The sequence below is a fragment of the Astyanax mexicanus genome, chromosome 3 (genome assembly GCF_023375975.1).
Source record: "Astyanax mexicanus isolate ESR-SI-001 chromosome 3, AstMex3_surface, whole genome shotgun sequence".
Taxonomy (NCBI): domain Eukaryota; kingdom Metazoa; phylum Chordata; class Actinopteri; order Characiformes; family Acestrorhamphidae; genus Astyanax; species Astyanax mexicanus.
The window spans coordinates 7928702-7944457 of NC_064410.1; the positions used below are offsets into that span (position 1 = coordinate 7928702).

At 35.3% G+C, this 15756-nt stretch overlaps 2 protein-coding genes across 2 annotated transcripts; both read right to left on the reverse strand.

Moving 5' to 3' along the window:
• Positions 1–3400: 3400 nt before the first annotated feature.
• Positions 3401–4383, reverse strand: LOC111197617 (interferon alpha-1-like). Its single transcript, XM_049475526.1, has 5 exons — positions 4333–4383; positions 4048–4134; positions 3796–3942; positions 3591–3692; positions 3401–3484 (listed from the first exon to the last, which is right to left on the reverse strand). Exons 1-5 carry the CDS (start codon positions 4381–4383, stop codon positions 3401–3403), a joined length of 471 nt encoding a protein of 156 aa, XP_049331483.1.
• A 3250-nt stretch (positions 4384–7633) lies between these two features.
• On the reverse strand, positions 7634–12232 carry LOC125799260 (uncharacterized). Its single transcript, XM_049475527.1, has 12 exons — positions 12095–12232; positions 11937–12011; positions 11699–11851; positions 10104–10190; positions 9849–9995; positions 9644–9745; positions 9461–9538; positions 8516–8653; positions 8306–8392; positions 8050–8196; positions 7842–7943; positions 7634–7717 (listed from the first exon to the last, which is right to left on the reverse strand). Exons 1-12 carry the CDS (start codon positions 12230–12232, stop codon positions 7634–7636), a joined length of 1338 nt encoding a protein of 445 aa, XP_049331484.1.
• Positions 12233–15756: the final 3524 nt, after the last annotated feature.

Below are 15756 nucleotides of genomic sequence, written 5' to 3' on the forward strand. Positions count from 1 at the left end.
CAGTGGACAGGATGCTTGCAGCATCTTCAATTCCACATACACTTGTCGTAAAGGGTACTCTGCAGTGAATGTGCAGGTAATATTAGGGGCTCTTAACTGATACTGTGGCTCTTAACTGATAGTGAAAATATATATACTGAGTAAAAGTCCAATGTTTCACCTCTTATTTAATGTTTTTCTTTATTTAATGTATTTTCTACATTGTAGATTAATGTTATAGACATAAACACATTTAAGGGACACATGTGGAATCATGTGGCAAATAAAAAAAGTCTTTGGCCTCCACAATTTCCTGACCTAAACCCAACTGCAGTGGGTGATTTGGGATCAGCTGGAGCACAGGATGAAAGAAAAACAGCAACTATTGTTGACCACCTCCATTCCAGGTGACTCTACCTCATGAAGACACTAAAAAATACAAAGAGTATGCATATTTGTCATCAAAGCAAAATGTGGCTACTTGAAGTATAAGAACCTGAAGTATACAATATACTTGATTTTTTACACTTTTGTCTACAAAACAATTATGCACATGTTCCTGTACAGCACTATTTGTCTTTAATATTAAATTATTAAATTTAATTACAATTTGAGCATTTACATGTATGTAAAATAGCTTTCACTTTGTAGTGGAAACCTTACTTTTGGAAATTGCTCTTTGTGCTTGTGAGGTTTAAGAATATATATTTTATTTGATGTTTGTTGTGTTATTGATATTTGACAGGTTAAAAAAAACATTTGAATATAAAACCTTTCCATAAATTGGACTATATATGGACAATATATACATAATTATATTCACGTGAATACACTAAATACCTTACACCACTTATTTAAATACCTACTTGTTGTAGTCTCTATAATAAACATCTGTGTAGTTATATTTTTGTTGTACGATATTGAGAACATGAAAAACAAACAGTTTTTGACAGGTGGTCATTTTCCTGCGCAGATGCTAAAAAGTAACTAACACTCAATCTTCCTTCTTATAAAGACAAAGAAGTGCGCCCAGTGGTCATGGCTGGATTACTGCCCGGGCCAGTGGGGCCAGCGCCCAGGGGCCCCTTGAAGTCAGGGGGTCCGGGGGGGCCCTGGCCCAAAAAAATTGCGATACCTATCATAATTTATGATACAATATATTTTTATTTCTGAGGTCCCTCCATTTGAAGGATCCTCTGACTATTAGGGACTTGGGGGCACTAGCCATTTTTTGGGGGCCCTAGCCATGCTTTTGGAGCCATAGTCATGCTTTTGGGGGCTCTGGCCATGTTTTGGGCCACTTATGAAAATGGATAAGGCATGGTGGCACTGCTCTGACATCGACTTCTAGCTATCAAGGGGTCCAAGGAAAGAGGGAGGCATAATTTTAGAGGGCCCTGGTTATGAGAGCCCCTACCAGGGGGCCCTAGAGAAGAGAAAGGCAGACCATTTGAGGGCTCATGATTGCGAGGGCCCCTGCTATGGGTGCTTGACTTTCTAGGGACCTACAAATTGCCAGGCAAGATACCATATTTCATAACATATTTGCAATGTTTTGTTGATTCAGGCCCTTAGTTAATGTTTCTGAATTTGTATTCAAAATTATTATGTTCAATTTCTCTTAAGCGCAGAGACACAAATTATTTTAGCAATTTTGGAATTATTTAAATTTAATACAATCAATTTGTCTGATAAATGCTATTTTTGACACCAATTAAATTGAGTGAATTTGGCCAAGGATGTGATTTCACTTATGTGAAAACAACAATCCATTTGACTAGTTTTTATGTTTCTTTAATCAACAACAGTAAAGAAACCAGCGGTCACGCTAGCTCTGAAGGAATGCATAAAAGAAAAAGTGCCTTTTCATCCAACAGAACTGCAAGCCAAATTTACTGAGTAGGACAGTATGATTTGGTGACAGATGATGAAACAGCAAGTGGTTTTGTCGAATTAGCTGTGGCTGCGTATGCGTGTAATCCTGATATTTTGTTTAAGGATTATTTATTGGAAAGCATTTTATTCAGCTTGTTATTCAATTATTAATCAGGGCAGTGTAAAGGGGTCTCGACAATAATTAAACTTGATTTAATATTATTAACAGAGCATAACTGGGCGGGGGGGTGTTGGGGGGTTTAGGGGGGGCCCTGGGAAAATCTATCCAGACTATCATTAATCCTCCCTTGCCAGTGGTCCAACGGTGTAAATGAGCGGGAGGTCCCAGGTTCGAACCCCCGCTCATGCATGAATCGGAACATAGCATGAATCGTGCTGTCCTCCGAGCGCGCTAGCCGCTCACGCAATGATTAATCAGCAACAGCTCGAAAAAGGGTGGGATTGACTTTACACGTGTCGGAGGAGGCGTGTGCTGTCCACATCCTCCAAGGGTCGCAGGTGCCACCGGTGATGGGAACACAAAAAGGGGTGGCACAATTGAATAACCAATTTGGGAGAAAATGGGGAAAAATGTGAAATAAAATGATATATATAAAAAAAATAAAGACAAAGAAGGCTTTTAAGAAACGGGCAAAAAATGCGTTCTTAAAGTCGATTTTAAATCGCTGAAATTTACCGAATTTGCTTTCGGTAAATGCAGTGCTGAACTGTAACATTTACTAAATACCATACTAAATAATTGACCTTAAGCATAAAAGATCTAAGTAAGTGTAAAGATAACAGGGGGTCTAGAGCTTAAAAACAGTTTAAACGGATCTCTGACTATTTTGGTCTCTGTGATTTGTTTGCCAATTAGAATCCATAACATGTGTTTTTTTTTTTGGATTTCCATTTGCTTCAGAGTGATTAAAGTGTCTATTTGACTGAATACATTAGTGATTATATTATGTACATTAGTGATTATATTTAATCGTCTGTTATAAACATAATATTTAAAAAGCTTTAATGAATATTATTAGACCATTATTGTTAATCGTGTATGTTTTTGGAGTTCTCCACTGAAATGAGGTGTTTGTTTTGAAAAGTATGCATGTAATAACACACGTAAACTCATGCTTTAAATGCAATTGTGTTTATTGTCATACAGAACATAACAATATATGAATACATAAATAAATTAATGAATAAATAAATAAATAAATAAATAACATTTATGTAAAATCGAGTTTTAAACATATTAAAAAGCTCATGTGCATTGTATAGACTATATGTTGTTCTCCAACAGAATAACCTGTACTTTGTTTACTTTGCACAATACGTTTATTTAAGGTGTAGAAAATTAGACATTTAGTAACACACGTAAAACACATGCTTCAAATGCAAGGTTTTTTTATTGCCATACAGACCATCAAAACATACACAAATCAATAAATAAATAAATAAATAAATAAATAAATAAATAAACATTTATGTAAAATCGTGTTTTAAAAATATTTAAAAGCTCTTATGTGCAGACTTGTTTAGACTATATTTTGTTCTCCAACAAAATGACCTGCAGAACACGCAGAAGCTCATGTCGTACCCTTTCCCATGCACAATCACTGAACTCCTGTGAACAAAAAATACATGATTAGATTGAATCTCAGATATCGAGACATTCCTGAAATAATAATTTGCTAAGTATAACAAATATTATGCGTTAAAAGCGCCCAAACCTTCTCTTTCAAAATTGCTGCCAGTCTCTGAAAATAGTGTGTGAGTGCAGCGTCTCTCTGAGCAAAACCGTCTTCATCTTCTTGTACTGAAAGGCCCAAATTCTGCAACATCAACAACATTTTGTAAAACTCAAGTCAGTGCACACATTCATCTATTACACTTCTTAATTTCACACACTTTGCAAAGTAAAGTAAATCCACTTACGCATATGTTTTCACTGACTTGTCGATGAACGATGTTCTCAAAATTCTCCAGCTTTACAGAATCCCAGTACTGCGGAATGCCGTCATTCTCCATTAGGGAGCCCATGTTAATTAAGGTCTTATACGCGGCCTTTGTGACGCCCACATCCTACCGAAGATCAGAAATACAGCCTGATTATAAAAACTGATCCATGAAAACAGGGTTTTATGCAAACATGAACATACGAAGCGAATCCAAGATGGTAGAACTCACCTGTTTGGAGTCGTTGGACTGCAGAGCCCAGGTGGGCAATTTTATTCCAAACTTTTCATTCAAACATTGGAAAGGAATTGGACCCGCCTATCAAAGGAAAAAAGTCTCACTAACCAAATGACCACAAATGACAAGACAAGAAACAATAAACTCTAAACGGAGTGAGGTTTCCCATCCGCCTCCCGTCAGTATTTTTAAACGTCTACACACCATGTTCTCCAGTAAGTTGTGAGTTGTTTCGACGAGCCTCAGCTGAAGTTGGCATTTTATGGGCATTGAACAGACCTGGGCAGCGAAGAGAAGAGAGCTGACGCAAATCAAACACTGAAATGCCATTCTGGTACAGATCTGAGAGAAGAAAGAAAATATAACATCTTTATAACGTCTGAGTTTGATATAAACACCACAAGGATCTGAATTTTGGGGATAAGTGTATGGCATACTTACGTTTAGGACTGGTTGGGTTGATCTTTAGAAACTCTTCTTGCTCTGATGCCCATGCTATGGGTTTTGTGGCTCTATATATGTTAGTAAATCAAAAAAGCACGTTTTAAAAGTGAAACTTTCAATTTACATGGAGTACACATCATTGTTGTACATCATTTTTCCATTTTCACTGTTAGGAAAAACCGCAAAAACACACTCTCTCTTTGCCCTTAGAGCTGATATAACTCCCAAAGTGTGAATTAGATCAGTCAAAAACAAAAATATTACCTCCGTTATAATTCAGGTTTATTTTAACCACAACACGATAATTTCTATTTCACATTTGAGATATCCTATATTACAAGATTAAAAAGATGGTATTCATAAATGATTTCCTCCAAGTATTTTAATCATAAACTCAAACAAACAAACAAACAAAATAAATAAATAAATAAATTAAGTATTTTTATTTAATTTTTAATATTAAATAATAGAATTTAATATTACGGTAAAATATTTTTTTCTGCTGAAAGACTTATTTAGGAAGGTTCATGCAGCACTGTCAGGTGAAGCATTTTTAATACTTTTTAATCAAAGTTGAAATCTTTGGCAGTACTGGTTAAATATTTCCTCACATTTGAAACAAAATAAAGTTTATTTTGATAGTATTTATAGTATTATTTGCACAGTTATAGTATGCGGTTGCATAATCAAGGCGATCGTGATGTAATCATGGGCACAACCTTTTGTTTCACTTGTTGCCTTCGCTTGTGCTCGCGGCAATCCCCTGCGTCTTAAGAATGAACTGTTCCATTCAAACAAAGAAACCGAAAAGGATTCCCCAATGCCACTGACTGAAGGCTCACCACAATTGTTTTAAAGTAGTAATATTATCTAGAACCCATAAAATAATTTCCGTATTTTAGCAAGCGTGGCGACACAGTAAGTAAACTGTACTGAAGTGAAAGTATTTCAAATTTACTCAGGTAAATGTGCAAACCTAAAACCAAAAATAAAGTAAAAATGAGGAAGTGACAGGTTACACTATGATGAAACCAATGAGGAACATCAGTGGCGTTTGTTGTGGTTTGTGGTGAGTGACCAATGTGATAGTGGTAGTTACACAAGGATAAGAAGAATGTTTGTAAGGGATAATTTATACTGACGTGAATTTATTTGGATGCCTAAACATACAAACAAAATACTGAATAAAACTCACAACTTAAGAAAACTTAACAAGACACAAAATGCTTGAACATGAGATTTTCTAGTCTGAAAAAGTTAAAGGGTATAATTATATTTTATTGTCTTCCTTTATAAATATAATTTAACTAAACAAGTATGACATGTTTATAACTGTCAAATAAAAGCAATGCACCATTAGATCAAAATACATGTACTTCAATAGTTTTAACTCATACCATGCACAGTTAATTATATAATCCAAATCCAAAGGTATAAGTAATATAAGTGCGTAACAGTAAGTAATGTCAAGCAGTAACTAGGAGTATTCACCCAATGCCCATGTTTTTCTCCGTCTGGCCACCCTGCCCTCACATGTGTGCAACACATACTTTATCAGGGCTTCATACAAATTCATACTTTTTATTTATTCAACAGCTAACTTATACGTCTTTTTTTTATAAATGTACATTTTGTATCTTTGCTTTTTTGTTTACTTTAATGAGTAAAATTGCCCTTAATAATTTTATATTCCTTAATTTTACATTATTACTACGACGTTTCCTTCCTGTCCAGAACCTGAGCATGCTCAGTTCTCCTTTTTTTAAACGTATATTTTGATTGTTACGTAGATAGACAGATATACAGCACTGTATGCTGTTGTTTGTAATCTGTTTGGCTTTAGTGTTTTTCAGCTGTCTATATTTTTACATTTTTGTTAACTTAAAAGTAATTTGCAGTCATACACATAGACATAGATTAAACATAAATATAGATTTTGTTTTCATGATTATTGTTCTAGTAAAAAAAATGTTTGATAATTATACATTATTACGCATTAGCTCACCGATCTATATCATTAAAATAGTATGTTCCTATCACTTCTATTGTCATAGGAGTAGAAACTAAAGCACCTCGGCATGCCGACTACAGGAGCTGAGTAAATTCTAGCTTGGGACCCGGATCGGATGCCAAGTGTGCAGTCCAGTGTGAATTTTTTATGCTCTTGAAATGACAGTGGAAACGTTTTGTCCCTTTCAGGAAAACGTATTCCTCAATTTAAAGTCTGAGTACTTGGCAGTTGAGGCACGGACCATGAACATAGTTCGCTATGCTTCTGGATTCTTGTCGAGCCAGTATCAGATGGTAGTGGTTGCTGTGTTCTGCTCACGCAACTTATAATGTGATTTATTGTGTGTGATTGTGCTTAGGTAAGTGTGTTGTTGCCTTAGTTAAAGGAAGTGAGCTTAGATTAAGGAGGGATTCTGTTTGTTCATAGGTTATTTTTTGGTAGGTCTGTTACTTGGCAGTTGAGGCAATGGACCATGAACATAGTGTTAGGCTGTGCTTCTGGATTCTTGTCGAGCCAGTATCAGATTGTGGTGGTTTTGCTATTGTTGTTAGTTGAGTGAGTAGTAGATCCTGGCTGAGCCCTATGCATAACCCCAGCTGTTAGGTGCAGGATTTGTCAATTTCCTGTATTATATTACTTAAGTCAATTAAATAATCAAATAATAAAAAACACTTTATTAATGTAAGGTTCTAATCCATAAACACGTAGAGCTTAAAAATAGTTCAAACTTATCTTTGACTCTCTGGGTTGCTGTGCAATTGAAAAAGCGTGCCAATTAGAATCCATAACAGTGTATTTTGTTGTCTTTTCGTAGTTTTGCTTTAGACTGATTAAAGTGTCTTGTTTAAATTTTAAGTGTACACAATGTATTAGATTTTTGACTAATGTCTAATTTGTGTAAGTGAACAAACGTTTACTTTGTACAATAGGTTCATTTTAGTGCCATTTAGTACATTTTTCTTGACACACGTAAAACACATGCTTCAAATGCAACGTTTTTATTTTCATACAGACCATCAAAAACATACATCCATAAACAAATAAATAAATAAATAAATAAACATTTAGTTAAAAATCGTGTGTTTTAAACATATTAAAAAGCTCTTATGTGCAGACTTGTTTAGACTATACGTTGTTCTCCAACAGAATGACCTGTAGAACACGCAGAAGCTCATGTCGTACCCTTTCCCATGCACAAACACTGAACTCCTGTGAACAAAAATACACGGTTAAATTGAATCTCAGATATCAAGATATTGCTGAACTAATAATTTTATAAGTATAACAAATAAGTATAAGTATAAGAAATATTCTTCGTTAAAAGCGCCCAAACCTTCTCTTTCAAAAGTGCTGCCAGTTTCTGAAAATAATGTGTGAGTGCAGCGTCTCTCTGAGCAAAACCGTCTTCATCTTCTTGTGCTGAAACGCCCAAATTCTGCAACATCAACAATAATATTTTTAAAGACACAAATCAGTGCACACATTCATCCATTATACTTCTTAATTTTACACACTTTGCATAGTAAAGTAAATTCACTTACGCAAATGTTTTCACTGATTTGTCGATAAACGATGTTCTCAAAATTCTCCAGCTTTCCAGAATCCCAGTACTGCGGAATGCCGTCGTTCTCCATTAGGGAGCCCATGTTCATAAAGGTCTTAAACACGGCCTTTGTGACGCCCACATCCTACCGAAGATCAGACATACAGCCTGATTATAAAAGCTGCTAATCCATGAAAACAGTGCTTTCATCCAAACATGAACATATGAAGCGAATCCAAGATGGTAGAACTCACCTGTTTGGAGTCGTTGGACTGCAGAGCCCAGGTGGGCAATTTTATTCCAAACTTTTCATTTAAACATTGAAAAGGAATTGGACCCGCCTATCAAAGGAAAAAAGTCTCACTAACCAAATGACCACAAATGACAAGACAAGAAACAATAAACTCTAAACGGAGTGAGGTTTCCTATCCGCCTTCCGTCAGTATTTTTAAACGTCTACACACCATGTTCTCCAGTAAGTTGTGAGTTGTTTCGACGAGCCTCAGCTGAAGTTGACATTTTATGGGCATTGAACAGACCTCGGCAGCGAAGAGAAGAGAGCTGACCCAAATCAAACACTGAAATGCCATTCTGGTACAGATCTGAGAAATGGAAAAAAAATAACGTGTCTGGGTTTGATATGAACACCACAACAATCTGAAATCTGGTGATGAATGTATGGCATACCTACATTTAGGACTGGTAGGGTTGATCTTCAGAAATTCTTATTGCTCTGATGCTCTTGCTATTGGGGTTTGTAGTGTGCCTCTATATATGTTAGTAAATCGAAAAGCACCTTTTATAAGTGAAAGTATCAAGACGGAATCCACAAAATCCGGACATTTCCTTTGTTGTACATAATTTTTCCTTTTTCACTTTTAGGGAAAACCGCAAAAACACACTCTCTCTTTGTCTTTAGAGCTGATATAACTCCCAAAGTCTGATTTAGATCAGTCAAAGAGAAAAGTTTTACGTCCGTTATAAGAAAAAAAATACTGCCCAATTATTTGTTTTTGTTACAAATAAGATCACATTATTTGCAGTTTATTACAGTCTTAGTAAGTAATAACATTTTGAACTAGCACATTTTTAAGATATTTAAAACGTATATTTCATACATGTTGCCCATAAATAGTAAATCATTTTTGTTTTACAAGCAGTATTTCAGTTTTTTTTTTACCACATTTTAACAACACGAATCTTTTTTATTTCACATTTGAGATATGCTTTATTAGAAGATTAAAAAGATGGTATCCATAAATAATGTACTTCAAGTATTTTAATCCTGAATAAACAAACAAACAAATAAATAAATAAATAAATAAATAAATAAATAAATAAACATTTATGTAAAATCGTGTTTTAAAAATATTTAAAAACTCTTATGTGCAGACTTGTTTAGACTATACGTTGTTCTCCAACAGAATGACCTGCAGAACACGCAGAAGCTCATGTCGTACCCTTTCCCATGCACAATCACTGAACTCCTGTGAACAAAAATACAGGGTTAAATTGAATCTCATGTATCGAGACATTCTTGAACTAATACTTTTCTAAGTACAATAAAAATTCTTCTTTAAAAGCGCCCAAACCTTCTCTTTCAAAAGTGCTGCCAGTTTCTGAAAATAGTGAGTGAGTGCAACGTCTCTCTGAGCAAAGCCGTCTTCATCCTCTTGTGCTGAAAGGCCCAAATTCTGCAACATCAACAACATTTTTTAGAACTCAAATCAGTGCACACATTCATCCATTATACTTCTTAATTTTACACACTTTGCATAGTAAAGTAAATTAACTTACGCAAATGTTTTCACTGATTTGTCGATAAACGATGTTCTCAAAATTCTCCAGCTTTCCAGAATCCCAGTACTGCGGAATGCCGTCGTTCTCCATTAGGGAGCCCATGTTCATAAAGGTCTTAAACACGGCCTTTGTGACGCCCACATCCTACCGAAGATCAGACATACAGCCTGATTATAAAAGCTGCTAATCCATGAAAACAGTGCTTTCATCCAAACATGAACATATAAAGAGAATCCAAGATCCAAGACTCACCTGTTTGGAGTCGTTGGACTGCAGAGCCCAGGTGGGCAATTTTATTCCAAACTTTTCATCTAAACATTGGAAAGGAATTGGACCCGCCTATCAAAGGTAAAAAGTCTCACTAACCAAATGACCACAAATGACAAGACAAGAAACAATAAACTCTAAACGGAGTGAGGTTTCCTATTCGCCTTCGGTCAGTATTTTTAAACGTCTACACACCATGTTCTCCAGTAAGTTGTGAGTTGTTTCGACGAGCCTCAGCTGAAGTTGACATTTTATGGGCATTGAACAGACCTGGGCAGCGAAGAGAAGAGAGCTGACCCAAATCAAACACTGAAATGCCATTCTGGTACAGATCTGAGAAATGGAAAAAAAAAATAACGTGTCTGGGTTTGATATGAACACCACAACAATCTGAAATCTGGTGATAAATGTATGGCATACCTACGTTTAGGACTGGTAGGGTTGATCTTCAGAAATTCTTATTGCTCTGATGCTCTTGCTATTGGGGTTTGTAGTGTGCCTCTATATATGTTAGTAAATCGAAAAGCACGTTTTATAAGTGAAAGTATCAAGACGGAATCCACAAAATCCGGACATTTCCTTTGTTGTACATCATTTTTCCTTTTTCACTTTTAGGAAAAACCGCAAAAACACACTCTCTCTTTGTCTTTAGAGCTGATATTACTCCCAAAGTCTGATTTAGATGAGTCAAAGAGAAAAGTTTTACCTCCGTTATAAGAAAAAAATACTGCCCAATTATTTGTTTTTGTTACAAATAAGATCACATTATTTGCAGTTCATTACAGTCTTAGTAAGTAATTAAATTTTACACTGGCACATTTTAAAATATTTAAAATGTATATTTCATACTTGTTGCCCATAAATAGTAAATCATTTTTGTTTTACAAGCAGCATTTCGTTTTTTAACAACATTTTAACAACAAGAATCTTTTTTATTTCACATTTGAGATATGCTTTATTAGAAGATTAAGAAGATGGTATCCATAAATAATGTACTTCAAGTATTTTAACAATGAATAAATAAACAAACAAATAAATAAATAAATAAATAAATAAATAAATAAATAAATAAATAAATAAATAAAGTATAGTCCTAATTATTCAGGCTATGTTCTTGACCTTGACGAAATGTAAAGATTACATATTTCTACTTTCTGCTTTCTAGAAAAGTCTGGAACTTCATGAGGACGTTCCTAACTTTATCTCTCGCCATCTCCCAGGAGCACTCGCTGAATCCCTTTTAAAAATAAAAGCAAAATTAATTATCTCTTTATGCACAACAAACAATCACTGAACTTCTTAATAATTAAACAATAAAACTAATCTTTGGTGTATAATATTTGTGCGCGAGCTATATCAAAACCAACCTTCATTTTCATGTTTTCCTCCAACTCTTCAAAATAGGACTGCAGTACTCCAACGCTACTGTCTGCGGAGGGATTTCCCAATACATTCTGGGACGCATCTCTCCCAACCTACAAAGATTTATTAGATGTTTCTTTTGTGGTGTAGTCTTTTATCTACTCAGAGATACATACTTCCACACAATACCAAAAGTATTCGCAATTAGACACACTTACACATTTCTGCAGATTTTCCACTTGTCTGTAAGATATGACATTCCTGAAAAGGCCTAGTTTTTCCTTGTCCCACGTGTCAGTTGTAGGTTCGTTCTTGAAGATTCGTTCCACACCTCTCAGAACTTCAAGACTGACCACTGCCAGATCTTTATCCTGAATCACAGCGAGAGTCATACTGGTGTACTTATATGTTTTTCACTTGAAGTTATTTTATCATGTTTTTGATTGCAATATTTACCTGTACTTTAAAAAACGCGTCATCTGGTAACGCACGCCATCCTTTCTCCAAACATTTCAGAGGCAGCAGATCACCCTACAAAAGAGAACCAAGAAGATATTTCGTGGATTCATGCAAATCTACAAGATGTGGAATTCTGCCATGTGTAGATTTCTTACCATGCTATTTAGCAGCTCGATGCTCTCCTCATTCAAGATTTTCAGTCTAAACTGCGTCCAGACGCACGGAATCAATGCTGCATCCAGCACGTGCACCATCACAAGGACGAGAATACTCAAAACCTTCAGTGCAACCATCTCTAAAGCGACAAGGAGAGGAGAATTTAATGTAGAATTATTGAATGAGCGAGTTCCTCCAATGAACCAGTGAGAATGGTGAGGTTCATCAGTCTGCGTCTTTTTATTACGCTTCTTTTGTGGGTTTAAGGGTTCACGTCTGAAAACTACTGGGTAATAGAGAGGGAAATTTTGTGGCAAAGAATCAAAACTCAAAACTGATATCTGGTATTGCTTTTAATTTCAACATTTTAAGCACTTTATTTAATTTCATTCAACACAATTTAATGCTTTATTTATACTTTTTTTGCAGGACAAAGTAAAAAAATAAGCTATTAACAGTCAAGTACTTCGCCACTCACCCAAGGCAATACATCCTTAAGCATATATAAGTCAAGAGATGCATACTAATTACATACAGTAGCAATTTCACTGTCCCTTTCCATAGGGCTCTAATTCCAAGTCCATTCTAAGTCAACGGCGCTTCTGGGCTGGACGGATGGAAAGATAATTCTGATTTTAACAGTACAGTAAAATACTTTTTTCTGCTGAGAGACTTATTTAGGAAGATTCATGAGGACTGTCAGGTGAGGCGTTTTTCAATATTTTTTATCAAAATTGAAGCATTTGTAAGTACTAGTCAAATATTTCTTCCGATTTGAAAAAAATATATAGTTTATTTTGATAGGATTTGTAGCATTATTTGCACAGTTATAGTATGCGGCTGCATAATCAGGGCGTTCATGGCGTAATCATGGGCACAACCTTTTTTTTCACTTGTTGCCTTCCCTTCTGCTCGCGGCAATCCCCGGCGTCTTATGAATGAACTGTTCTATTCAAACACAAGAAACCGAAAAGGATTAACGAATGCCACCGACTGAAGGCTCACCACAATTCATTTCGTTTTAAAGTAGTAATATTATCTAGAACCCATAGAATAAGTTCAGTGTTTTAGCAAGCGTGGTGACACTATAAGTAAACTGTACTGAAGTGAAAGAAATTTACTCAGGTAAATGTGCAAACCTAAAACCAAAAATAAAGTAAAAATGAGAAAGTGCCACCTTACACTATATGATAAGACTAATGAGGAACACCAGTGGCGTTTGTTGTGGTTTGTGACACCGTGGTGAGTGACCAATGTGGTAGTGGTAGTTACACAAGAATAAAAAGAATGTTTGTGAGGGATTATTTATAATGACGTGAATTCTAGCTCTGGACCTTGAAAGTTTGCCACTTTTGCAGTCCAGTGTGAATTTTTAATGCTCTTGAAATGGCTGTGTAAAAGCACTGTCCTTTGCATGAAATCTTAGTGCTATTTTGTTCTGCAACAACAATTTGAATTTAAATTTAATCCAGTCAAATATTCATTCAACATACGTCTTTATTTCACATAGTTGGAGAGAAGCCAATGTAATTAACACAACTCTACACTTTTCTCCATTTATAGTCAATTAGATAACCAAATAATAACAAAGAATGTATTATTGTAGGGTTCTATCTAAAAAAAAGCGAAGAGCTTAAAACAGTAAAACTTATATTTGACCTTCAGTATTGCTGTGCAATTGGAAAAGCAATTAGAATCCATAACATGTATTTTTTTTTTGTTTTTTCATAGTTTTTCTTTAGACTGATTAAAGTGTCTTGTTTGAATTTACATGAGTGAACAGATTAGATTTTTGACTGATGTCTATTGTTGTGATAGTGAACAAACGTTTACTTTGCACAATACGTTTATTTAAGGTGTAGAAAATTAGACATTTAGTACATCTTTTTAGTAACACACGTAAAACACATGCTTCAAATGCAAGTTTTTTTTATTGCCATACAGACCATCAAAACATACACCACTCAATAAATAAATAAATAAATAAACATTTATGTAAAATCGTGTTTTAGACATATTTAAAAACTCTTATGTGCAGACTTGTTTAGACTATACGTTGTTCTCCAACAGAATGACCTGCAGAACACGCAGAAGCTCATGTCGTACCCTTTCCCATGCACAATCACTGAACTCCTGTGAACAAAAATACAGGGTTAAATTGAATCTCATGTATCGAGACATTCTTGAACTAATACTTTTCTAAGTACAATAAAAATTCTTCTTTAAAAGCGCCCAAACCTTCTCTTTCAAAAGTGCTGCCAGTTTCTGAAAGTAGTGCGTGAGTGCAGCGTCTCTCTGAGCAAAGCCGTCTTCATCCTCTTGTGCTGAAACGCCCAAATTCTGCAACATCAACAATATTTTTTAGAAGTCAAATCAGTGCACACATTCATCCATTATACTTCTTAATTTTACACACTTTGCATAGTAAAGTAAATTCACTTACGCAAATGTTTTCACTGATTTGTCGATAAACGATGTTCTCAAAATTCTCCAGCTTTCCAGAATCCCAGTACTGCGGAATGCCGTCGTTCTCCATTAGGGAGCCCATGTTCATAAAGGTCTTAAACACGGCCTTTGTGACGCCCACATCCTACCGAAGATCAGACATACAGCCTGATTATAAAAGCTGCTAATCCATGAAAACAGTGCTTTCATCCAAACATGAACATATAAAGCGAATCCAAGATCCAAGACTCACCTGTTTGGAGTCGTTGGACTGCAGAGCCCAGGTGGGCAATTTTATTCCAAACTTTTCATCTAAACATTGGAAAGGAATTGGACCCGCCTATCAAAGGAAAAAAGTCTCACTAACCAAATGACCACAAATGACAAGACAAGAAACAATAAACTCTAAACGGAGTGAGGTTTCCTATTCGCCTTCCGTCAGTATTTTTAAACGTCTACACACCATGTTCTCCAGTAAGTTGTGAGTTGTTTCGACGAGCCTCAGCTGAAGTTGACATTTTATGGGCATTGAACAGACCTGGGCAGCGAAGAGAAGAGAGCTGACCCAAATCAAACACTGAAATGCCATTCTGGTACAGATCTGAGAAATGGAAAAAAAAAATAACGTGTCTGGGTTTGATATGAACACCACAACAATCTGAAATCTGGTGATGAATGTATGGCATACCTACATTTAGGACTGGTAGGATTGATCTTCAGAAATTCTTATTGCTCTGATGCTCTTGCTATTGGGGTTTGTAGTGTACCTCTATACATGTTAGTAAATCGAAAAGCACGTTTTATAAGTGAAAGTATCAAGACGGAATCCACAAAATACGGACATTTCCTTTGTTGTACATCATTTTTCCTTTTTCACTTTTAGGAAAAACCGCAAAAACACACTCTCTCTTTGTCTTTAGAGCTGATATAACTCCCAAAGTCTGATTTAGATAAGTCAAAGAGAAAAGTTTTACGTCCGTTATAAGAAAAAAATACTGCCCAATTATTTGTTTTTGTTACAAATAAGATCACATTATTTGCAGTTTATTACAGTCTTAGTAAGTAATAACATTTTGAACTAGCACATTTTTAAGATATTTAAAACGTATATTTCATACATGTTGCCCATAAATAGTAAATCATTTTTGTTTTACAAGCAGTATTTCAGTTTTTTTAACAACATTTTAACAACACGAATCTTTTTTATTTCACATTT